This window comes from Lacerta agilis, chromosome 10 (genome assembly GCF_009819535.1).
Source record: "Lacerta agilis isolate rLacAgi1 chromosome 10, rLacAgi1.pri, whole genome shotgun sequence".
In the NCBI taxonomy this organism is placed as follows: Eukaryota; Metazoa; Chordata; class Lepidosauria; order Squamata; family Lacertidae; genus Lacerta; species Lacerta agilis.
Window position 1 is genome coordinate 20,032,329 of NC_046321.1, and position 25,807 is coordinate 20,058,135.

Below are 25,807 nucleotides of genomic sequence, written 5' to 3' on the forward strand. Positions count from 1 at the left end.
GCATTGCCACTCATCTCCCCTGACCCTTGGACAGAGAAGACAAGCATCAAGGCCTAGTGGAATGCTCCCCCTCTTGCCAATTTCAGCCAGAGTGGGGTAGTTCCAGTGCAAAGTGGAAATAGAGGGTGCCTCAGGTGGCAAAATGGGATAGGCTGCTGCTAAAGTTCATCACACTTAGGTCCACTTCTGCTCTTAATAGACTAGGCACCACCCATGGCACCAACAACTTGTCCCAAGTAGGTTTAGCTTGTCAGACAAAGAACTAGGTAGCTATTGCAGGTATAATTCTGCTCTCTTTTTCAGCTCCAAAAGGTCTGAGAACTTGCTTAGAAGGTTTTCTCTCCTCCTGTATCATTTATGCAGACATGATATGGACAGGGCAGAGCAAGCTGCACCATATTAAAGCTGCCAGCCAGAGACAGATGTAGTTGTTAGCATGATGGCAACCTGAAGCAAGATAAATTATGCAGCGATACATATTCAGGACACACAGTTGTGCGTACATAAATATGAATGGCCACCGTTGAAAGGAAAACATGAATAATTTAAAGAATAGGCATTCACCAAAAGAGAGGAGGGGTACTAGCAAAAATTGATGATGATGATGTATTTTCTTATTCATCCATAAAAGCGTCAATTTGTCAAACGCGAAGAGACCTTCCCACATAGCAAGAATCGTATCTGATATTTAAACACAAAATATTTAGCCCACAACTTATTTCCCTATTATTTAAATCTATTATGCTAGATATTGCACAGAACAGAGATTTGGCATTGTACTTTCAATAAGCGTTTGATAAACAACATCCCCTAAACTTCCCGCATAAGCTTGGCAGTAATGGAGTAAGTAAGAGGAGAAGTTTGCTTCTGCATCAGCAACTGGTTAAGAAGCAGAAAGTAGGAATAAATGGAGAGGGACGTAGAAAGTGAGCTCCTCCGGACTTCCGGCGGCGGACGCCATTGCGGGTGGTCGTGGGTTGCTTCGGCTGCGAAGCACCCAGTCCATCCCGGGGGTTAGGAGCCCTGCTACCGCAAAGCGGGGCTCCGGTTGGGGTGCGGGAAGAGCGTCCCGCACTCTGGGCTCCCCGGCTGTGCCCGTTGTGGCTCCGAACCCTTCCCCCGCTCCCCCTGTAAAGGGGGAGTGGGGGTGAAGGGACGACGGAGCCGGGCTACAGGGGAAATGCCCCAACCGGGATGCAAATGCGGCGACAAAGCCTGTGATGAGCGTCTAGGTTCTACCTGTCATTAAGGAGCTGTTAAGAACCCAGAGGCTGTAAGTAATTGATTGACTCTTTGTTTTCCTGGAACGATCTGGGGGAAAGAAGAAAGGCAGCCCGCCTCCCTCCCTTCGGGTGGTGAAAGAAATTAACTCTTTAAGTGACTGCTGCTACAACAATCAATTGAAAGCATTTGGAATTTGAAAACTGAGTCTGCTGAGATCTCCTTTTGGGGGTTAACTGAGGAAAAAATATCTCCATTTGAAGTTTTGGTCTTTATACTCCGGTATTGGAGAAATGGCGGCGACTTGGACTTTCGTGGGAAAAAATTGAAACAAAGGAAGGAAGAGACAGGAACTGAAACTTGATACCCATCCTCCCCCCCAAGATGCTGGATTTTGCGCTCGTGTTGGCATTGAATGATTGGGAGGATGAGGAAAAGCTTACTGTCTTTCAATTGGAACTGCTTGATCGAAAACTAAAAGCCTTGAGTGGAATTATAAATGGAAAGAACTCATTTTCCACAGAAGAGGCTTTTCAAAAGTTTTACACAATGGAAACAGACTTTTGCAAAGAGCTGGGAGAGGTGTTGGAAGGATGGTCTGAGACGGCTTGGCAACTCCGAATGGAAGGGGGGCCGGTTTCTGGGGGTGGCAGCCCTGGAATGGGAAGATTTTCAATATCCAGACCCCGAGGTGGCAGCTCGGGGACAAGGGACATAGAATTAAGATTTCTACAAGAAGAAGTAGTATGGCACAAAGAAACGGAGAAACCCAGAATGGAGGGGATGAATGTCTTGAAGCTCGATGCAAGGTTTGTTGTGAATGCAGCCTGGATCTGTGGACATCCAGAAGAAGATAATTGGAGTACCGGTTCTGGTGAAAGGCAGAAAAAAACAATGGACAGAGGGGGAGTGGGTTGAAGCATAAAATGTATAATCTGAATGGCCTGCCACGGTATCCGAAATCGGAGTGTGAAGTCTGTTAAGTATAAGTCTATTTTAAATAAGTAAGGAGATATTGAACTTTAAGTTAAAAGCAGCATGATAAACGATAGAAGAAATAAGTTTAGCTATAAGAATATTTGGTTAAGATTTAGGTTATAATGCAAAGATTAAGATAATTGTGTTTTTTCTTTTTAAGTAAAGTTAAATTTTTTATAGAGAAAAGTTGTTAAGGAAATAGTTTACTGTTCTAAAACCGAAGGTGTATAGGCGGGGGAAGTCAAACGTCAAGATTCAGAACTAGAAATATTTTTTTTTTGTAAGGTATATAGATAAGAAGAAGAATCCTGACATTATGTGTATTTGTATTTGTTTTGGTATTTGTAGGTGTGGGGTTGGGTTTGTGTTATTTTGTGAAAATGTCAATAAATTCTGTTTAAAAAAAAAAGAAAGTGAGCTCCTCCAACAAATCATACTTGGACCTGTGCTTTTTTAATTTGTTAATGATCTAGAGTTAGGGGTGAGGAGTGATGTAGTCAAATTTGCTGATGGTACCAAATTGTTCAGGATGCTTAAAACAAATAGGGATTATTAAGATCCTCAAAGGGATCTTTCCAAATCGGGTGAATGGGCAGTAAAATGGCAAATGCAATTCAGTGTAAGGAAGTGTAAAGTGGGGCAAAAGTTTGGGCAAAATGGCCACTGGGGCCAGGGGCGTCGTAGGGTGGGGGCGGGTGGGGGCGGGCCGCCCCTCGTGCCGCCCCTAGGCGGGTGTGTGCGGTGCTGCTGCTCCCAGGGTGACGGAGGGAGCGGCGGCGCGTCCCACCACTCCCATGCGCCGCCGCTCCCTCCGTCACCCCGGGAGCAGCAGCGCTGCACGGACGAGGCTCCCGAAGTGGCGGCCCGGCATACCCCAGGGGCGGGGGCGTCGCTGCGCGCGTGCATCATGACGCACACGCAGCGATGCCCCGCCCCCTGGGATGCCGGGCCGCCGCTTCCGGAGCTTCGGTGGGCTGCAAAGAGCTCCGAAGCCGCAGCCTGGCAGCCCTTTGCGCTATGGCAGCGGCTTCGGGGCTCTTTGTAGCCCGCCGATGCCCCCAAGCCCCCGCCCGGCATACCCCAGGGGCGGGGGCGTCGCTGCGCGCGCGTGCGTCATGACGCACACGCAGCGATGCCCCGCCCCCTGGGATGCCGGGCCGCCGCTTCCGGAGCCCCGGTGGGCTGCAAAGAGCTCCGAAGCCGCAGCCTGGCAGCCCTTTGCGCTATGGCAGTGGCTTCGGGGCTCTTTGTAGCCCGCCGATGCCCCCAAGCCCCCGCCCGGCATACCCCAGGGGCGGGGCCGTCGCTGCGCGCGCGTGCGTCATGACGCACACGCAGCGATGCCCCGCCCCCGGGGATGCCGGGCCGTCGCCGCGCGCGTGTGCGTCATGACGTCATGACGCACGCACGCGCCGCGATGCCCCGCCCCCCAGGGGTGCCCCTTGGCTTCCCGCCCCGGGCAGCCAAGGGGCTAGGAACGCCCCTGACTGGGGCAAAAGTTGGCTTTAGAAGACAACTAAACAAATTAATGGAGGACAAGGCTGTCAAGGTACCAGTGGCTTTTAGCCATGACGGCTAGGGCTCTACCTCAAATGTTGGAGGCAGTATGGCTCGGAATACCAGTTACTGGGAATCACAGGCACAGAGGCTTGTGGGTTTTGCATAGGCAACTGGTTGGCCACTGTGAACAGGATGTCAGACTAAGAGGGGGCTTTGGCCCAATTCAGCCGGGCTTTTCATATGGAATCTTCACAGGAATAAAGCCCAGGGTTTTCTGCCAAGAGAGAGGAGAGAGGCCTGGTTTGGACAGATCACTCACCATATTTCCATCCCAGGCCAGTTCTTGCTTTCCCCCAAAGTGCTCCATTTCACTCCATTTATGGGCAGATCTTATGGGATTAAGAACTTAATTCGTTCCTGAAGTACCAGTTTAGCTAATGGGGTATCCTGCTGCCGCGGCAGCGCAATTTCTGTTCTCATCCTGAGGTAAAGTTCTTAACCCAAGGTACTATTTCTGGGTTAGCGGAGTCTGTAACCTGAAGCGTCTGTAACCTGAAGTGTCTGTAACCTGAAGCGTCTGTAACCCGAGGTACCACTGTTATAATAATAATATTAATAAATCTTTATTTAGAAGCACGTAGGTACATGGGGGTTGCTTTTGGAAGGAAGGTTTATTTGATTTAAAAACATTCTTCTACCCTACCTCTCCACATTTCCTCAAGCAGCTTACAAAAACCATCATACTAAGTCATATTATATTAAAAAAAACCAGCAACAGAATCAAATATTAAATCATCAGAAGCACAATTCAAGCAGCGCCATTTGATGGCTTTTAATTAGAGCTTCCAACCAATTCAACAACTGTAGAGGTTTAATCATTTGCCTTTTAATTAATCAATTAAATACAAATTGATCTGCATATTCACCAATCCCTCGGTATGGAGGCCTTTTTGAGGTGCTGGTAGAGATTTGACATAACTTGCTGTTTAATACACCCAAAGGGCCATCCTTAATATTTGCTTTATTATTCCCTATTGCAGTAACGTACCTGGACCAAAATACACTCAAAATTAAACAGGTGTGCCCTCAGCTTGAAGCTCTGCTGATTAAAATGTGACTTCAATGACACGCCAACAAAAGCTAAAACTGACTTATCAGCCAATTAAAGCATGCAGCCTGTGGCGTTTGCCCACTCATTATGGAGATGTTGTACTGGGGAAGATAGAGAAAGGGTTAATAGGCTGACCAATAAGAAAGCCCAGGGGCGGAGCCTAACTGTGTTTAGAGCTCAACAAAGGGGTTTTGGCAGTTAGTTCGGTTGGTTTCTTGTGGGTGGGAGGCAGTGGGGGAGCTTCATGCTCTGGCACCGGGGGCGGAGAGCAGGCGGGGGTGGGACTGGTGCGCGTTCTGGGGCAGGGGGCACCACCTGTGAGGGCGGGGCACCCAGCGTGGGCAGGGGGGCAGCCACAATGGAACCCCACCAGTATTGCTCTGTCGGGGGCAGGGTGGTCCGAACACCCCCCTCTTCCTCCGCCAGTGGTGGGAGGCATAGGAGTCAGAGACAGAGGGGAGACAGAGAGAGTCAATCGAATTACAGTGTTTCAAAGTATTTAAAACTTGTTTGCGTTCACAATAAACTGCAATCTCTGTTAATACGTTACAACCTGACTGAGTCTGAATATATTACCAGGAAAACCTAGTTGGTGGCAGTGGAAGAGATAAGCCATGGTGGTGCAGGGTTAATAGTCCGTGGAATGACCGGGGGCTCTGTGCGAATGCCACAAAATCCTACATTTGATGACACAGATTCAAAAAGCAAGCCTAACAAAGTCTTCCTAAATCTCATCAAGCACATTGGCAAACCTCCTCAAGTCATTCATTTTAGAAATTCTCTCCTTCCCTCCATACACAATCAAGCGTTTACCCCTTTCTTATCAGGAATGGAGAATTGGTTGCCAACAGAGAGGCCTTGGATAAACTTTATCTGGACTCCATAAGCCTTAATCAATTTTAACCGAGGTATGCTTTTAAAGTTACTCTTAGTGTAATGTGCAAAGGACAGAAGCAATGAAACTATTTCATATATGTTTTATTATACAGCTATATCATACACCAGGGTAGGGAACCTGTGGTCCTACAGATCTTGCTGGACTACAACTCCAGTCATCCTCACCATTGGCTATGTTAGCTGGGGCTGATGGGAGTTGGAGTTCACCAACATCTGAAGGGTCACATGTTCCCCACCCCAGTCATACACATTCAGGAAAAGCAAGGAACCACTGCTGGTCTGCCTTTCTTGGGTTCTCCCACCACACCCAATATACCTGTTTCTCAGCCTCCCCAACCCCTACCAATTAATGACTCCATGACATCTGAGTATGTGCTCCTCATACCTAGTTGCAACTAAGTAAGGCCAATTTGATTACAGCCAGACCATTTGTTTTGAGGTCAAATTGTTTCATTCTGAGGGGCCATTCAATTTCCCATACACTAGTCCTAAGACAACAGAAATATATTCAAGGTCATTCAATTTTCCACACACACATCTTCGTCATGCTTGATATGCAGGTATGAAAGCTGATAACACAGCAATTGAGGGGAAAAACAAAACATAAGCACAGTTTCTTACCGCCACAGGCTTGCAGATATGAGGTGTGATGAAAAAATTACCTTTCCTATAACATATGTATTATATATCAGTAAGTTTATACTTTAGCCCAGCTCCCCAATCTGACACTATTCAAATGTTTCATATTATAACTGCCATCATCCCCAGCTACTGGCTATACTGACTAGGGCTGATGGGAACTGTGGTCCAAAACTTCTGGAGGGCAACCAGGTTGGGAAAGACTGGCCTACCCCCCACTTGGTCTACACCCCAAGGCCAAAAAATATCCCACAAAGTGGTAGTTATTTGAGATTCACCTCAGCCTTAGCTAATTTACTGAGAATTACCACAGGGCATTTCTAAGCAGTGCAGCAAAAACTTTAGTCGGAACTGGTCATTCTGAAGAATAGCTGCCCACCAGTCAAAGCTGACCTGTCCAATGGCAGCTGCTGGCAGCTTGTAAATGACTCAAACAAATATTTTATCCTTGGCATATTTCACTGCAGGTGCCATTCCAGCATCAGGAGGGCAGTTATATGAGGAGCCACAGAAGATTCACCCTCTAAGGCCTACATCATCCTGGATCTAGACCTGATCTTCTCTACCCTCCTTTTCCTTACAAGACTTGCTATGAATTCCAAAACACCTCAGAAAGTGCCAGAACCTTGGGGAAACATGACTCCGGCAAATAATGTAATTAAACTTCTTGTGTTACCCCTTCTCAAACATAACAAAACAAAACCTTCTTGGTCCAAACCCACACCAGAGCAGTTCTTGTCCTCTTATGTTTTGCCTCAGTTGCCGGACTAGCAGCCTTTCGAGCTGACACGGCAAGCAAGCAAAGATGGCTACGTGGGAGCATTGGGGGGGAATGGAAATTCTCCCTTCCTCAACTTGCTTTGTGTTTTTAATATCTGGGAAAGCCTTAGTCTGACCATCACTGAGTCATGACTGGGCTGCATAGAAGATGCCAGCCAATTAGCAAATTGGAAGTAGTGCATAATGGCACATCGACACAATAGATTCCCAGCTGTACCTTCCAAACAGTCAACATCAATCAAGGCTCAACACTGTCCAGAGTCCCTGACTGGGCTTTGTGCCAAACCATACTACTGTCTTTCCTGTCAGCATTGCCTATTTGATTAGGGGCTCCTTAAAAGCCAAGTATCCTGTTCTCTCCCAATATGGCAGTGTATCAGATTACACGAAGCCTATAGTAACTCAAAGCACAAGCAGGTCCCCCATCCGATCTACCAACACTCCCGCTTTCAATCCAGTATGCCAAATATTAAGAATTACCTTGTCTCCCCTTTTGAAAACTCTCAAGAGCCCAGTCCCCAGAGTCCCCAGTCCCCAGAGCCATGTCTCTTACACAAACACTCACCCAGAAGAGCAGGGTCGAAGGTGCAGTGCAGTCCAAAAACAGAGCAAGGCTGAAGCAAAGGGAATCAGCTCAGGTTCAAAACATGTCCCAGAGGCAAGGTGAAGCAACAGTCAAGGACACAGGGTATCCAAGCAAGGTGCAGCTCACTAAGGAGTGGGTAGGACTAAGTTTGGGAACAAGGAGCTAGAGACCTTTATAGCTTCCACAAACTGGTAGGTTCAAGAGGGAAACCTTATATACGGGCCTCCTAACCATAGCTGCTGGTAGTGAAAACATTTCAGGGATTGTTCATTCAGAAGAGATCACTTTCTCGGGAGCCATACAAGAACTCTGGGTCCATAGACACATGCTAATGCTATGTCATTGTTTTTTGGTCTGGACTTTTGGTGTTCTCAAGGTCTGGTGAGTGACTCCACTTCCTCTGGCTGCTCCAAGGTTTTTTCAGCAAGTCTCTCATCAGAGAGACTCTCAAGGCACGAGGATCCTCAGCAGCTGTTTCAGGAGACCCTGCCTGCTGCCCCGATGTCTTCAACCTCTGGGATGTCTCTTTTGTCTTCTGGTTTCCTGCAGGCATCTGGTTAGCCTCTGTGAGAACAGGGTGCTGGACTAGATGGGCCATTGGCCTGATCCAGCAGGCTGTTCTTATGTGTCTGCTACCAGGTCAGGGCTAGGCATGACATGCCCCAGCCTTTGTTTACTTTTATCATACAGTTGGTGAAGGCTATTATGAGCTATTAGTTAAGCTTTTAAGACCAGAACAACACAGCAACATGAAGAGGCATGGAAGCTCATTGCAATAATTGACCTTGCCAAACCTGAATTGCTAAACCAAAATGAGTTTCTTTTACAAATTGATTGAGAGGAGCTGTGCCTAATATAATTTGTTAGACGGCTGAAATCTCAAGGGTCTTAAAAGAACCCCTTGCCAGGCCCTTTACCCCTACAATTAAGCAGGAGACGTTTTCACAAAACCAGGAATGGCTGGAGATATTTTGCTGCCTGAGGCAAAAAAACAAAACAAAAAAAGCATTGTGAGACACCTCACTATCACCCCCATTTCATGTCGTAGAGCTAATGTGAATGGCAGTTGAGTCTCATTCCAATACTAGCAATGGGAGTAGCTGACCACAATCGGTGATGGATAGGAGTGTGAGTTAATAATACACTAAAACTGGAAAACTGAAGAATTACCAACAGTGGAAGATTGGCAGATGAAGTTGATTGAATATATGGAACTCACAGAACTGACCGCGAAACTCCGAGACCAGAGGGAAGAAATGGTGCAGGAGGATTGGAAGAAATTCAAAGACTATTTGAAACGACGTGAAAAGATAGACATTTGAAATTGAAATCAGAGGACATTTAAGGCTACAGTAATGCCAGAAGTTAGATTACCGGTAAGATAGGATATAAGAAGTAGTTAGAAATAAGATATGTTTATTTTTATTAGGATTAAGATTAAAGTTGAACGATGATTATTGTTTATTAAGATTAAGATTTGATGAGAAAGAAGATTTTACAATGTTATAAAGTTACTAAAGAAGTTTAGAAATGAACGCAGAAGAGAGGATGTGAGGAGGTCCCCAAATAATGTTAGGAATAAGATAAGGATAGTTAAATAAGTGTTTGTTAAGATTTTTGTATTTTTTGTAGTTTTGTAGTTTTTGTTGTATTTTGTACTTTGTGTGTGTTTTTATTGTTAAAATTTAATAAATTCTAATAATAATAATAATAATACACTAATCCTTGGTCCAAATAACATGAACTTTGTTGTCTTTTTGGGGAGGCCTTGGTAGCCTGAAGGAAACCCCACCCTTTAGATCAGCATTTACCAACCCGGTGCCCCCAAGCTGTTTTGAATTACTATTCCCATCAGTCCCAGCTAACACCGATGTCTAATGCTGGTTCTAATGGGAGCACAGGCACGATGGCTGGGGCTGATGACAGTTGTAGCCAAAACCAGGCACCAGGACAGCTGCTTTAGAAGCTATTTACTTTATTTACTTCAATATGTAGAAAACCAGCCCTGTTGCATTTGCAGCAGGTGGGGTGGGGTGTGTGTCTTCTGCTCAGTTCTACTGAGTGGCAACCTGGACATGCCCTCTCATCTCCACTTGAAGATCAGGCTTGTAGTTTCAAAGCTCTTTGGGTCTAGTTTTACTCCTGGCAGACCAGGTAACAGTTGTGGCCTGAAATGCTTCTCTCAGCAGCTTCGGGTGATTTTCCTTCCGGAAGACAAAATATCTGCCTGATGTCGTTCATGCCTGGGTGACTTTCTGATTCTACTGCTGCAGTGCATGCACCTTCCCTTGAAGAAAAGTCGAGAAACTTCACCTGGCCCAAAATATTCTGATAGGTATAAGCTGCTAAGATCATATAATGCAGTTCTGCTTGGTGCAATATTAAGACAGAATCTAAGTGCATGGGTTAAGAAGATCATGCAGGTCAATATCAGGCGGTAGACTTCCCTCCTCCATGTATTGAGTACCCCAAGATGTTAGTTATATCCACAGGGGTGAACTGTGACTGTAGTGTGAGATGGGAAGATTTGTTTTTTTAAATAGGAGCCCCATCCAGATGCACGGAGGTTTTTTCACCACTGTGTTCTGCACCATGTCATTGGTGCAATAATAGTGGATTAATGGTGGATTTATACTGGACCAGCCACACATTCCACTTTCTTAGTTGTTCCATGATGCCTTCCCAACATTATTCTTTTATTGCCATCTGGAGGGACACTTGCATGATGACACAACAGATATTTTGGTATTAAGTAGTTCATAAATGCTTTTAAGCAAACAACCCCAGTTAAAAACAACAACACCCCAGAACATTTGCGGTATATAAAGGTTGCAAGATTTCATCGGGAAGTTGTGGGATGCACAGTGATTGGAAACAAAAGAATATGCCCACCTGGAAACTTTTGTAAGCAAAACGGTATTGAAAGCAGGATAGCATATAACTACCAACATCATGAACACATGAATGTACGAGAAAAAGGATGGGGCCCCAGGACTATCTGATTCCTCATGTTAACTCATCTAAACTAATTCCATCTGCCTCTAGATAACTCTTCTAAAAGCACATTGAGTTTTAAAATCATTTCAAGAGCCTCTGACTGTCCTGAATTTTGTCTGAAAGGGTTTTTCCCCTCCAGCCAGGAGTCAGATTTATGAATAGTCAACTTTGATAATGTCTATAGTGACAGCTCTTTATGACAGGGAGTCGTGATTGCTGCTGAATTTCCCTGTTGGTCTGGGAGCACAAGATTCTGTATCCCTGTTGCTATAATACCACCTCATTATGGAACGTGAAAAGGTTTTGCCAAACCAGAATAAATGATGCAAATCGTAAGACTTTCTGAATCAATTGCATAGAATAAAAAGCAGGATACAAATGTGCTCAGTTTGCATGCCCCTTAAAAGCTACAGATTTCAGCTGCTCCTGAAAAAGAATCATTTGAGGACTGAATATGACTGTAGCTGATATGGTTATTATTGGCTTGGAGGCCATGCAGCCATTGACTGGTGGATTTAAATGTCCCATAGGTGTTGGTAACTTAGCAGGCTGATTTTATGGGGTTTTATACAGCTCTCTGGCAGGACTCTTAGTACAGGCCTGCAACTGAGCTTCTCCTCTTTCCAGAGAAGGATGGGGGAGTCAAGACTAGAGGATGGGCTGTATTTAAGGGTACAGGGTCCATTTAATTCACAGAGGCTGAATACAAACACATCCAGGATGTACCTCGACTGTAATTATGACACTGCAAGGAAAGGAGCAGAGAGATGTAAACACATCATTAAATGCAAAACCCTTTTAGCTGCTTTGCAAACATCCACTTAGCATAGACTCAATACAGTGTGCGACTACAGGCAACACAATACACTTAATTGATTTCAATCTACCAGGCACAACACACCTTTTGCTTCAATGGAAAGTGGCTACAATGCACTTTCTAAATCAAATGCTTTGATTGTCTTTCACTGCGCATCGAGATGATCTGCCTCTTTATACTTGCACCAGTGCAGACTCATTGGGGAATTAATTACTCTGATTATGCGACATGCTACATTGGCTCAAACAGCAAGCTTGTTTGCATCCAAACTATACTGTTTAGCAAGGCTGGAATATATGCCTCCCGGGACCAATCAGGTACATTAGAAGAGCTGCTACACAAATAGTTGCAAATAGTTCTTTGCAATGAACCTGGAAGTGTATAGTAACGAAGTAAACCAGTGTGGCATAGCTGCTAGAGTGCTGGACTAGGACCTGGAAGATCAGGGTTTAAATCCCTGCTCAGCCATGAAACTCACTGGGTGACCTTGGGCTAGTCACCACCTCTCCGCCTAACCAACTTCCACAAGGTTGTTGAGACAATAAAATGGGGAGGAAGAAAACCATGTATGCCACCTTCAACTCCTCGGAAGAAAGGGAGAATACAAATGTGATATATACCGGTAAATAAATGAAGGATTTGAAAACATCCCTGGCCACAATCCAGCGAGGCAGCCCCCAAACTCACAAACAAAGGATTCCCCATAGTTGCAGATGAAATGGAACAGACGTGAATATTCATGAAAGTGACTGATGTGTCAGGAATTTATATTTTCTTTTGATTGCATCTGTACGTTTTAAAAACAGTCATTACGAATACTGTATTTACAAATGAGATGGATGTGTCACGAATTGGTGTTTTCCTTTGACAATATTTGTATATTTTAAATATAGTTTTACAAAAGAGAGAGGGTGGGGAGGAGAAAAGGAACTCCACACGTTTGCAAGGCTCCAAAGTAAGTCAGCAGTAGGAGCCTGCGAATGCAAGGAGCTCCTGAGGGTAGACATGACATGTTGCAGGATTAGTGCCACATTTTGAAAAATGGGAGGAGGGTGGAGCATATTCTGGACCTCATGGAAAGAAAGTGGTTTCTTTTCTCTGCCTCCTATTCAAGCAAAAAGACAGAACCATGCGGAGCAGTACATGCAAAAAAAACCAACAACCAACAATGCAGAACTACTGCTTACTCTACCCAAGATCTTTCGCTCCTAATTTAAGCTTAATTCTAGTTATCCCATAGTTGCAGATAAGAACATGGACCACCACTGCTCTCCTGCACTGTGGTCAGGGAAGGGTCACTGCATTTGTGGACCAATCTAGATATGGTATTAAATGTTTCTTTGCATTTAATATTCAGGTTTGGTTTTGTAAACCCAAGTTGCATCAGCTGGTGGGTGGGTGTGTCATAAAGATCACAGCAGGTGTGGTGGGTGGGATTTAACTGTTCCCTCCCCTAACTGCTGGCTTGATTGAAGTCCCTTCTGCTGAAATTAATATTTTGCTTAAAGGTGAAATCTCCCATTGGTGGTGGCATTGAGGGTTTCCTCCCAGGTACAAATCGCACATCTAGAGAAAGTATTTCCTTCAGAAGTGTAGCAGGAAAGGAAATGGTTAAATCCCACCTGCTTCAATCCCTATAATTATCAGGAGGTGGGTTTCCCTATCTTATGCTACTTGCATAAAAAAAAAAAAAATCCTTGCAAGTTACATCCAAAGACACATTTAACATCACATCTAGTTCGGCTTCTAACTGCACACCATTGACTCTTATGCTATATGTTGACCCTTAGGGGACCTATCTTGTTTCGGGCAACCACTTTGTAGCTTTCTTAATCATGAAGATCTCAGACCATCCAAGTGTCCCTATTTTCCAGAGATGTCCCTGATTTAGAGAAGCCATCCCAGTTTCTGATTTGATCCTGGAATGTCCCACTTTTCCTTAGGGTGTCCCTATTTTCATTGGAGAAATGTTGGAGGGTATGGAGTTATCTGACCCCCTAAGCCGTCTGAAGTCAATTCTGTACTGTATAGGGAAGGGTTTTTTAAATGTTTTATTATGTTTTGTATACGCTGGAAGCTTCCCAGAGTGGCTGGGGCAACCCAGTAAGATGTGTGGGGTGTATAAGTAGCAAAATTATTATTATGGAAGGAGAGATCCCTATTTTTACCAGAGAAATGTTGAAGGGTATGAGATCTGCTGCTGTAGGCAGTCCTGAGCTAGATCTGACTCAGTTCTGGTGTGACTTCCTACTTTCCTAACAGCTGCACTGGCTTCCTTTTCATTGCGGGATGGAGGAGGGCACTTGCTGGTTATCATCTTTAAAGCCCTAAATGGCTTGGACCCGTGATCCCTTAAGGGTATATGAGCCTGCCTGTTCTTTAGGATAAATGCAAGAAAGAAATTTCCCCCTTTCTTGCACTCAGAGTGGTATGGATGGGCAGCTAATTAGTTGTGAATGCTCCCCCCCCACCTCCTCTGCCCAAGCACCACTGCTGAGCTGAAATGCCTCCCACAAATCCCATTTTTTCCCCTTTCCCCTTTCTTATTTTTGCAATTAATAACTTAAAAGGGGTGATGCTGTGATGTGGTTACAAATGTAAATCACTATGTAGAAGGCAGGAAGTTCTATTTGGATTAAGCCACAAAGGTTGTCTTACATCAGAGCACAGCAGCGGTTACTCAAGGCACCTGGACAAGTTTCAAGGGGTAGTGTGTGTGTGTGTGTGTGTGTGTGTGTGTGTGTGTGTTCAGTGCTGACAGCTAACACATTCATCTGTATTCATGGGTTTATATTGAGCAGGGGAGGCTCTTGACTGTGCTCCGTTGATTGTAGAGGACTTGGGAGTGGCCCTCCAGCATCTGCTCCCTGATGTGGTTGCTCACTCTGCCTAATGGTAGGACTGGCCCCAGTCTTGAGAGGCAGTGGAAGCTGCTAGGAATGTTACCTGTCCTGCATAGCCCAGCCATAGCTGTCAAGTTTCGGATTTGAAAATAAGGGATCAGCAGCCTCACCTATACCGGGGACAGTCACATGGCAGTGGTGGGCGGAGCCAGAAGCAAAAGTGGGCGGCACTGGTGTGAACGCGCGCAGTAGGCTTACTGTATTTTGGAAACACTGCCCATGGGCTACGACGCCTCTGCTGCTCAGCGAGCTCCGGATAAAAAGTTACAAAGTGCGCGCCGCTCCGTCGTATTGTAACGTTTCAAAGCATCAGCCGCCCGTTTTCAAAGGCAGCCAGGCTCCGCCCCCCCAGCTAACCCTATTGTCTAGCTGAGGGGCTCGGCGGCAGCTGATAGGGGCTGATGCAGGGGACCAAATACGCCCCCCTGTAAGCGCGGGAAATGGCTCCCGCTTGCTTTGAGGCTGCAAGGAGGCGAGGTCTTCTCAGTCCCTGGCCAGCAGGGGGAGGGAGAGGAGCTGCTTCCTTTGAAAAAACGGGGAATTAAAGGGATATAAAAAATAAGGGATGGCAGCGGGAAACTGCTTGAAATAAGGGAGATTCCTGGAGAAAACGGGATACTTGACAGCACTGAGCCCAGCACAAGGTTCCATCCCTTGGTCGTGCTATGTGTGTATCTATATATGCACACCTCTCTCTCTCTCTCTCTCTCTCTCTCTCTCTCTCTCAGCACTGAACCACCAAACAGGTTTGGGGGCTGGAGCCTGCTGAGCTCGATCTCATACTAAGCCCTGACAAATGAGGAAGGAGTGTGTGCAAGCCTCCTGCGCAATTCTTAATGACAAGTCTCTCTTGCTTTCCTTCTCCGCTACCTCTGCCCACTTTCCACTCACTGCCGAAGTTATTAAGCTCCATTGCAGGAGTCTGGGTTATTTTGTAGAGAAGGCTTTTCTCAATAATGGAACCCATAAATGCAGATGAATGGTGTGCATTAGCTGTCAACACCGAACACACACGCACAGGGCGCCCCCGGGCCAACCGTTTGAAACTTGTCAAGGTGCCTCGAGGAACTGCTGCGGTGCTCTTGCGTAAACCAACCTTTGTGGCTAATCCCAATTGAGCGTCCTGCCTCATTGTGCAGTTATTTACATTTGTAAATCCATCACAGCATCACCCTTTTTAAGGCAGTAATTGTGAAGGGGGAAAAAATAAGGAGGATAAGAAAAGGGAAAAATTGGATTTGTGGGAGGCATTTCAGTGCAGCAGTGGTGTTTTGGCACAGGAGGTGGGGAGAAAGCATTCAGATCTAGGTACGGTATTTACTGAGACTCTTTGCTATAAATGCCAGAAAGGGGGGAATTCCTCATGGGATAAACTTGTTTCAAAAGGCACTAAGATGTGCAAATCAAGAGGTGCAGAAAAGCATTCAGCTTTCTTTTGCATGCTGGCAAGTCAAACAGAATTAATGACATACCTCAGGAAGTTGTTATTTAAAGGTTATTGTAAATGCCTTCCATGCTTAAAGATATGGAATGCACTACATGCCCACACATAAGGAAAGACAAACAACTTCTGCTATTCTGCCCCCTCCCTCTCTCTCTATATATATCCTGCACTAACATATATTCCAAACATCTTTCATTCTCTCTGTTAGTGTGGGTTTTCCTCCATCCAGATGATCTCATTGGCATAAGAGCTCTGATGCATGAACAGAACATATGGGCCCGTGAAGAGAGAGACAGAGAGGAGAGAATACTGAATCTGAAATGTCCATATAGTTACTATGGTTAACAGAATTTCCAGGTTAAGCTGCAGACTACCTCTGAAAACCAGGTGCAAGGTTGTTGTAGGGCGGAGGGGTAGGTCCACGTCATGGACTGGTTGGACACAGATGAATGGTGGGAGGAACCAGTTGGGGAATCACCAAGGGAAGAAGGCTCATAGCCCAGGGAATGGTGGTGGCATGTCAGTGAGTGGGAAGAGGGAGAAAATTGGGAAGAGGAGGTGTCAGAAACTGAAGAGATAATAGGTTTTAGTGAGCTGAGAGATTCTGTGGCAGAAGAAAGTCCAGAATTAGAGACAGAAGCTGAAGCAGAAGAATGGGATGAGGGAGGCCAAGAGGCAGAGATGAGTCAGGCTGGTGCAAAGTCACGGGTGTCTCCCCCTCCTGCTGCAACAAGCTCTTCTCTCCCCGTTGTTTCTCAGAACCAGAAGAGGCATGGAAAGGGCAGAGGAGAGGTTGACTGCATGCAGATGCAGTCTCTGATTGCTTGGGGAAAGGCCTGATGACGAGGTAGGGACTTTCAGTCTCAGGAACAGATTTTCATGGAGGAAAACCACCAGGAATGAGCTGCTGTGCTCATTAGGCCTAACACTCAACCATGTCTGGAGGTCATGTTTTTGGAGTTAACTCCATCTTTGAACTGTATGATTACTGACCGGTACACTCCTGTGACAGTCCATTATTACCTCCTTGTCCTGCTTACTAGCTTATTCCAGGGGTGGGAAAACTTATCCAGCCCGATTCCCTTCTTGAAATCCTGCTGGAGGCCACGTAATGGGTGGCTCATGAGGCTAAAGTGAGGAGAGCGGTGAATGGAAATTTCGCCCCTGTATACTATGGTCATTTTATAAACACTCATCACATGCCTCCCTTTCTACCATCCAGGCAAGCAAGAAGCATAATCGGAGCTCAAGGATACATTCTGGCCAGACAAAGCACTCAAGGAGGCTGCAAGGCAGGGTTGTGACCTGGAGAGGGTGTGGCTTGTCACCCATTCCTGAAAACAAGATGCCAGACTATTTCAACAGTCCAGTTGGACAATGCTTTTGTGACGATGTATATTCTTTCCCATGCTTCAAAAGGTGGCAAATTGGCTTTGTTTTGAGCTCTTCTGCTTTTTCTACAGATTGGGAGTCTGAACACCTGTCCCAGAGCCCTACGCTGATGGTGCTACTGGTTTTGATAGCCCATTAGCCTGACTAATCAGAGCTTCACTTACGCACAAGCTGAGCAAAAGGCAACTGGGTTTTTTACTCCCCGGGAGTGCAGAAGAGCATAGCCAATGTTGCTGGTCATTCAGCCCATGTTCAGTTCAAAATATCTTCCCTGTTTTAGTCACTATCCAGAATTCCATTGCAATGACTGAACCAGCCATGTATGGAGGAGACCCATATGGCCCTCTGGGTTCAGGCAGAGCCTTGGAACAAAGGGACTGGTAGCATTCCTGACAGCATCCCTCCCAGAGCACAGGAAAATCCATGTTGGATCATACCCAAGGCCCATCTAGTCTATCTTCCTGTCTTTGCAGTGGCCAACCAGATGCCTGTGGGAAGCCTGCAAGTAGGGCATGAGTGCAACAGCACTCCTCCTACAGGTTGCAGATTCACAGCAACTGGTATTCAGAGGCATACTGCCTCCGACAGTGCAGGGAGCGCACAGCTGTCATGGCTAGCAGCGGCTGATCGCAAATAGCAGCCAGGGTGGTGCAGGTAGAGGGTTGAGGAGCAAAGGTTTAAATCTTCTCCCCTTTCAAACCAGATAGGAGGACCCACAATTGTTCTTTAGGAAACAGAACAAAAAGCACAAAAAGTTTAATGTCACATCTAGTTTGGCCTCTTGTGTGTGTGTGTGTGTGTCCACACCTCTGAAATGAAGAAAGTTCCAGAAACAAACACACCCACCCCAATACATTTCATAGCATCAGAGGGTGGTAGGTTTTCATTAATATTTTTTATATATTAAAGACAGAAAAAACAAAATTCAATAAAATGTGTGCAACAGTCTACTGTACACTCTCCAGCCCCACTGATGCAAATGCAGAAATCAACTAATTGCCTGTGGTTCTGCATTAGGCACTTCTACCTGGATCATTATCAAACCCACCTGTAGAACTTGCCATCTCTGACTGCTGCAGGCCGCTAGTAGGAAGCCTGGAATTAACTTCCACGTTTCAAAACTGTTGGAAAAGGGAAGCAGGCAGGCAGCGAGCGGCAACAGAAATGTTTCAGGGATGGTTGTGGCCATTGAATGTATTGTTTTGCGTCACTGACTAAGGTCAGCGGGGAATGAATCACTCCAGGTTTTGCACTCATCAGCTAGGCTGTCATCTCTTGTTTACAATGTCAAAAGAGCCAGTCCATGTGTGTCAAGTGGTCTGCTGATGCTACCTTTCAGAAAGCAACAGATCTCTCTCTGCAAGTGTTCGAAAGCAGGCTGTTTGAAAACCATCTCCACACACAAGCTTACAGCTTAGAAATCCCATCCTTGCACCTCCAGCAGCTGCAGAAGCTAGCCAAAATGACTAGTCAACAGAAACTTGGAAATCTCCTCTCTGGGCTCAGCGTTTCACCTACACGGGAGGTGAGATAATCAAAACAGTTATTCTGCCAGCATTGGCTAGGCAAGGCTCCATTATCTCAGGGGTGGGTAACCTTTCTCAGCTCAGGGGCCACATTCCCTTCTGGGCAATCTTCCAGAGGCCACACACAAGTGTTGGGTGGGACCAGAGGCAAAGGTAGGTGGATCAATGAAAGTAAATTTACCTTTATGCAATAGGCTAGTTTCTACACCCTCTCTTTATCCAGGGAAGCAAGAGATATTATCAGAGTTCAGGGACACATTCCAGCCAGTCGAAGACCTCCAATAAGAGTGTGAAGCAAAGCTAGTAGGAAGTGTAGCTATGCAAGGGAGTGTCTGTCTGGGGAGAGTCCTGATGGCCAGATAAGGAGGGTTAGAAGACCACATTTTGGCCCCTGGGCCTGCAGTTTCCAACACCTGATTTATCTAACCTGGAACACGGAATTCTTTCGGCAACTGAACATAGAGTTGTGTTCAGAGAGGACCAGGTGAAAGGGAGCAGAACTTGCATATTCCTTCAGCTACCCCGGTGAAAAATAGCAATCCATCCAAACCAGGCACCTAATTTTATGTGCATCGTTCCATTTATTTCATTGAAACTATCACATACTTGCACTCATTTACAAAATGGGGGTAGCAAGGTATTTGTATTCCTCTTCTCCTTTGAAATTAGCAAGGCATATTTAGATGCCAGAGAATCCCTGGGTATGTTTAAGCTTTATGCTTATGTTTGTCTGTATTCCCAGGATGCTCTCTACAGGGATCTGGTTTCAGGCACCAGACACGTTGGCAGACCAGCTCCGTGTTGCAAAGAAGTCTGCAAACATGACATGAAGGCTGGCAACATCAACCCTGCCGTGTGGGAATCCCTTGCATATAACCGCAGTGCCGGGAGACAGACAGGTTGTGCGTCCATAGCAGTGAACACAGGAGGAATGACTGCTGAGAGGAATGTAGAGAGAAGAAACACCATGGTGCACTTGTAACAGCAAAACCGGACACCTTCATCTGCCCCAGCTGCAACCAAACATGTCTCTCCTGTATCAGTCTCTACAACAGCCACAGCAGGCGCTGCAACCTTCTGACAGCTTGACTTCACCTCCAAAGGCACACTCCTCCATTGTCTCCCTAGACAGATGGATGCCAGCCAACCACCTGTATTCACTCAACTCATCTCTATGGCATATTTGGTAGGATCACCATGATGCTGCAAGTGAAACATTCATAGTGTGATGCCCCAAGTTATTTAGCGACCTTTATCTCACCCTTGAACTAATTTTGGTTATTTTTAATTAGAAATTGCTAAGAGATGTTTTCTCAAAATAACTGGCCGTGTCCTTACACAAGCATTTACTGTCATACAGCACTGGAGCCTGAGGCTCATGTCATAATTTACACAAGATACCGATATTTCACAGAGTTAACCCTATAGCATAAACCAAAGCTAACGCTTAGACAAAATTGCTCAGATATTGAAGCTGGGACCTAGTGACTTGTTTGAGAAGACTACAGGGGAAATCATAAAAGTAAAGCCAAACATTTACCAAAAACTTTAATTCAGCTTGTCTCTAACTTCAGGTTTCACAGGGCCAGATAAAACAAATCATGACTTACAAATTAAAATGAGATGGCGTGATTTTTATTTTGGGCAAGGTAAAAGAAATAGTCCAGAAGGAAAACAAGGAAGTGATGGAAAATATTTTGCTGGCAACTTGGATATTAGTTGCTGGCGTTAATCAAGAAATGTGAAATAGCTGTTTGGCAGAGGGTGTTTATACATAAGATCATAGATGCTCAAAGATTATGGGAAGATGTAGCAAAATCCCAAAGAAATGTATTAGAATCTTGGTATGAGCTTATAAAATATTGGAATGACAAATCTCAACATAATAATCTTACAGTAGCACTATTGGAGATAATTTAATTTGAAACAATATATATATTATGTAAGCTAAAATCTAGAAACCCTTAAAGTTATAAAACATATTTTTTTTCTTTATCACACTCTGGCTGTTGTGTTAACCCTTAGAAACAGAATGTATTTGGGGCACAATAGGTTTTTCTTTTCTTTTCCTTATACTATGTCTATATTGTAGTTTGGATTTTTGTGTTAACTTCCAGAATGTTAATAAGCATCAGCAATACAATGTTTGTCTTTTCCTCCTTGGTAAAGTACGTTTGCTGAAGTACGTTTGGGAGAATCCTAACAATATTTTATTATTTTAAAAAATGAAATGAAAAATACAGCAGCATTAAAGTAAAAGAAGTGGGCACACACCAAACACAGCTGGGCAAATACTAACACTTACATAATGGTTCATAACTGATGTGAGGATTTCTCCTTCAAAAGATTCCTGAAGCCTTGGACAGGCTACCCAAAATTGTTCTCTGTTGCTTTTCCAAGGAAACATTTTCATCCCATCCACACCCCCACACACCAATAAAGCAACAGGTATATTCAGTTGTCTTCTTTTAATTGTTTCTATTTTTCAAACTGAGGATCAAAAACTTCCAGAATAATAACCACTTCCCCGGCAGACAGCACTTCTGAACCCACTCTGGATAATCCTGAAGTTCATGATCGCAAACAGACCTTTATAAACCATCACCATCTTTTCTGAAGCACTGCTGTCTGTTTGGAGAGGGATTGTAAACAAGATCAGGATTTCTTTTTTAGCGCAAGCCAGATTGGTTAGAGGAGGGGGGGAAACAGCAGACAATTATGATGCTACCCTCACCCTAATCCCTGGCATTGCTTGCAACATTATTCTGGCAGCGTGACTCCCACATCCTGCTGTTACAGTGCTACCTACACATACATTCGAGCATTACAAATTGGCATTACTGCACGACGTTAACTCTTTAACAGCTACCTTATATATCGCTTGTCTCCTAATATATAGACGCATCTATAGATTTTAAAATATTTTCTCACACACATGATCCCAAAGGGAATTGCTACGGCATCACATACATAACATGATGCTATCATTGTCTAACATATAACGCTGTCAACAAAGATTAGGTCTACATGTAGGAATATGAAGTCCTTTGCGGTACCACTCTAAGTGCCAATACAAATACATCAGTTGCCTCCCCCCCCCCCACAAGCTCTAGAAAAAAATAATGTAACATTTGGGGCAGCAGCTGTTTTGCTGCCTTGTGTGCATAAACTGACCTGACACAGAAACACACATTATGCGCGACACAGAATTCCTGGTGCACTGATTTCAACCGTAAGATTATCTCTCTCCAGGCAAGCGTGCCCACATACCATGTAGATTTCAGAGGAGGAGGGAAGGGGGGGGTAAAACCTCATGAAACCGCATCCATCCAAAACAACCATCAGAATCCTCAAAGCTTTTTATCCTCTCCTCCAAGTAGGTCCTGACTTATTGCAAGGTTGAAATCTATCATCTTGAAGCTTCCCTCTGCATAAAATCATGCCGTTAAAACTCTGAATTAGCACATCTGAAGTAAATAGCCCCTCGCTGGTCCCATGTTCACAGCCAGGTAGATGAGAATTTCCAAACTGGTTGTGAAACCTACCACCCAGAACGAAGGAACAGCAGGGCAGGGGGTGAAATTGAGATAAGGACAATGACCTCGTCTACATTAAGTAATGACAAATATACACTAAATTCACTTGCACATAAGGTATCTATCTCCGTGAGAGATTACAGGGAAACTTGGAAGATTGGAGCTAGACAAGACTTTCCCTATCACTCTCTCCTAGGGAACCTCTGACGATGGGTGCATAATGAGGCTCAAGGAGACTCAGCCACAGACACACGTGTATGCCCCTTCTCACGTGGGAGAAAGCGCACCCGGAATGACACTCCTGCTTTGCCTCCTTCACCCACCTGTAGGACACCTGTTTCCTGAAGGTTAAACTCTTCAGCTTCTCTTCCAAGGATTCTTCCTTCTGAGCGGTTAGTGCGGGCTCTTCCGGGTCCGCTGTTCCCGCGGCTGCACTCCTAGGGTCCCCGCCACCTTCAGCTCCCCGGCAAGCGTTGCTGCTGCCTCCCGCAGCCCCCTTCTCCTCGCCGGCTGTGGAAGGAGGGTTCATCGCGGTGCTGAACGGACAGCGACCCGCGGGGAAAGCGGAGGAGAGGCGAGGGAAAGGAGTTTCGCTGTCAAGGGCTGCCGGGGACTGGGGTGAGAAGGGTGCTTCCCTCCCTGCCTGCCTCTGCTTCTGCCGGAGCGGGGCCCCCCTCAGCGAGCCAGTGGTCCAGGCGGCTGCAAATGGCAGCACCTTCCCGCAGCATCCATCGGCGGCCGCACTGGCTGCAGCGGGGCATTGTGGGAAACTCCCTACCTCCCGCCTCCGCTCTGGCCAATCAGAGCCTCCTCCCCTCCTGCTGCTCCTCCCGCCACGCCCGCTCGAAGAGGACAGCAGGAGCAGCTGCACCTTAAAACCTGGCCAGACTCCTCTGTTTAGTGTGTGTGTGTGTGCGTGCCGGATGAGGGTGGGGGAGAGAGTTGGGGGCGGGGCTACAGACGGACGCCCCGTTTTGTGCCGCATCCAGAAGCATTTGGACTGGAGGGATGGAGGGGAATAAGTTGCGTGCACGTCTCCAGTGTGTTAGGACGAGGTGTGTTAATTTTTATTATTTAGCAATCCTTCTGGGGGGGGGGGGAGAAAACTGGAAGCATCAGCGCAGTGGAAAGTGAAGGGTGTTGAGAGCCCATTAGGTAGCAGGAATAAAGAGCGTGAGAAAGCGCTTGCTGAAGATTTTGGACAGCGGAGTATATGTTGCCAGCGGTCCTCCAGCAAGGGGCAGCTCCTGATGAAGTTATTAAGCCCAGAAGCAACTTTCCTGCTGGGACAAGAGCTTACTTAAGCCATTAGATTCGCTTGAGGCAGGCGGGGGCGGGAAGATCGCCTATTGGCAAACCCATAGCCCTTCACTCTTTCCACCAGTGCAGAATCACCATTGAGTACAACCCCAATACACGTACGTGTGTGTGTGTGTGTGTGTGTGTGTGTGTGTAATCCATAGCAGTGTCAGTGAACCTTCATTTGTACCTGCTGGCAGCGACCATCCCTTTCAGCAAAAGCTCAGTAGCACTACAAAGGCACGATGAGAAGCAAAAGTTATTGCTTACTGAGGTGCGTAACTGCAGGGTCTCCGTGATTATAAAAGATGGCAGGGCAGGGCAGCTGAAGCAAGGTGGTGGTTGTTTTTAATGTCAAATTCTCGCAAACATTGCTTTCCTAGCTGTACGATAAAGTGTACAGTGCAAAGCTGAGCATGATAAGAATCAACAAGGACAACGTAAACGGAACAGGTGGGGGGGGGGAGATGGGAATATTCTGCTAGGCTGGTGGAAGTCATTCCATGTGCACAGTGATTATATTAATAAAGAACAGCTTCATTATCACACAACACTGTGCTTCCTACCTTGCCGGGGGGGGGGGGCGCTGAGCTAGATGACCCTTTGGGCCTTTTCCAACTCTACAATTCCAAGTCATCCTGACCCCAAGGCAAATACAGTTCCTCTGAAAGGGAAAATGAAGCAAAGCTTTTCCCTTGGTTATTGGAATGTTGATAGTCTCAGCAGCTCCATCACCTTCACTTCCACCATTCTTCCCTTCAGGCGTTCATGGAATTCTAGAACATTCCCTCCCTCTTCTCACATCCAATGCCCTTTTATAATTGGGGGGGGGGGCGTGTTTCATTGAGTTGTTGTTGTTTTGAATGTGTACTTTGTGCTTTTATGTTGTGATTTTATCCTGTGAACCACCCTGAGACATGCGGGTATCAGGTGGTATACAAATTTAATAAATAATAGAAATTCCACACACACACCCCCCACACATATACCATCCTCAAATCTGCCCTGCAGAACTGAGGTGGGGAACCTAGAGCAGGTTGAGGGCGGGGCATAGGGAGAGCAAAGCGAAGTGCTGTCAGACCTGATTTTTCAGAAGCGCTGATGAAATGAACGTTGCTTCTCATCACTTCCACTGAATTTTCCATTGAGCTTCTCTTTTTCAAATTCAAGTTTGCTTGATGACAGCGTTGTCGGCGTGGCCTTCTCAAAGTCACGTTCAATTAACAAAACCCTTTTTTTAAGCTTTGCATGTGGCGCTGAGGGCTTTCCATGTTCATTCCAAACTCCAAAATGCATTGCTATTTGGGCAGTCTTGGTGAGATCTGGTATCCCACCCTCTGGCTAGTTCCAGCTTCACCCCTACCTTGGGGCTGCATGGCTGTGAGAGGCAAAGTGCTGGACTTAAATCCCACATGGTGTCTTTTTAACCGAAGCTACTATTCCACATTACAAGCACCCAACCAGCCACCAATACAATCCACATAGAATGATGGTAATGGAAGGGAACTTGAAGTCCTTATAGTGAAACCTCCTGCCAGTGTGGTGTAGTGGTTAAGAGCGCTAGACTCGTAATCTGGGGAACCGGATTCGTGTCTCCGCTCCTCCACATGCAGCTGCTGGGTGACCTTGGGCTAGTCACACTTCTTTGAAGTCTCTCAGCCCCACTCACCTCACAAGAGTGTTTGTTGTGGGGGAGGAAGGGAAAGGAGAATATTAGCCGCTTTGAGACTCCTTAGGGTAGTGATAAAGCAGGATTTCAAATCCAAACTCTTCTTCTTCTTCTTCTTCTTCTTCGTCATCTTTTCTTTTAGTCAAGTGAGAAAATGGACAGGATGGAAACTAATATTACACATGGAGACTCTACAGATTGTGAACCATTTTGCATATATTTTGGAATTACACCATAATTCAAATTTTCTGCAAGGTCTGATCAGGGAAACAACTGGTTATTTATTGCATTAGAACCAAAAGGACTTTATGAGTTTTTGAAGGGAATTATTGATGATTATTTGGAACTGGTTATTAATCTACCGTAAATGCTCGATTTTTAGTCGAGAGCAGTCAAGCTTCTAAGACAATGAGCAGGTGATTTCGGTGATCAAACTGATTGTGTATTACGACAAGAACCTTGAACCTTACTAGGTAACATATATTAGAGTGTCACATGTCTTTAGCCAGGGA

The 25,807-nt window shown here is 45.6% G+C and overlaps 1 protein-coding gene across 7 annotated transcripts in view; it reads right to left on the reverse strand.

Annotated features, from left to right (window-relative positions):
* The window catches only part of DGKI (diacylglycerol kinase iota), a 240,820-nt gene extending 217,592 nt beyond the window's left edge, over positions 1-23,228 (reverse strand). For all 7 annotated transcript variants that reach the window (XM_033162115.1, XM_033162118.1, XM_033162117.1 and 4 more), the window contains exon 1: positions 22,651-23,228. In XM_033162115.1, coding sequence (XP_033018006.1) covers positions 22,651-22,856 — 206 coding nt within the window. In that variant the 5' untranslated portion in view covers positions 22,857-23,228. The remainder of the gene's footprint in view (positions 1-22,650) is intronic.
* Between the last annotated feature and the right edge of the window lie 2,579 nt (positions 23,229-25,807).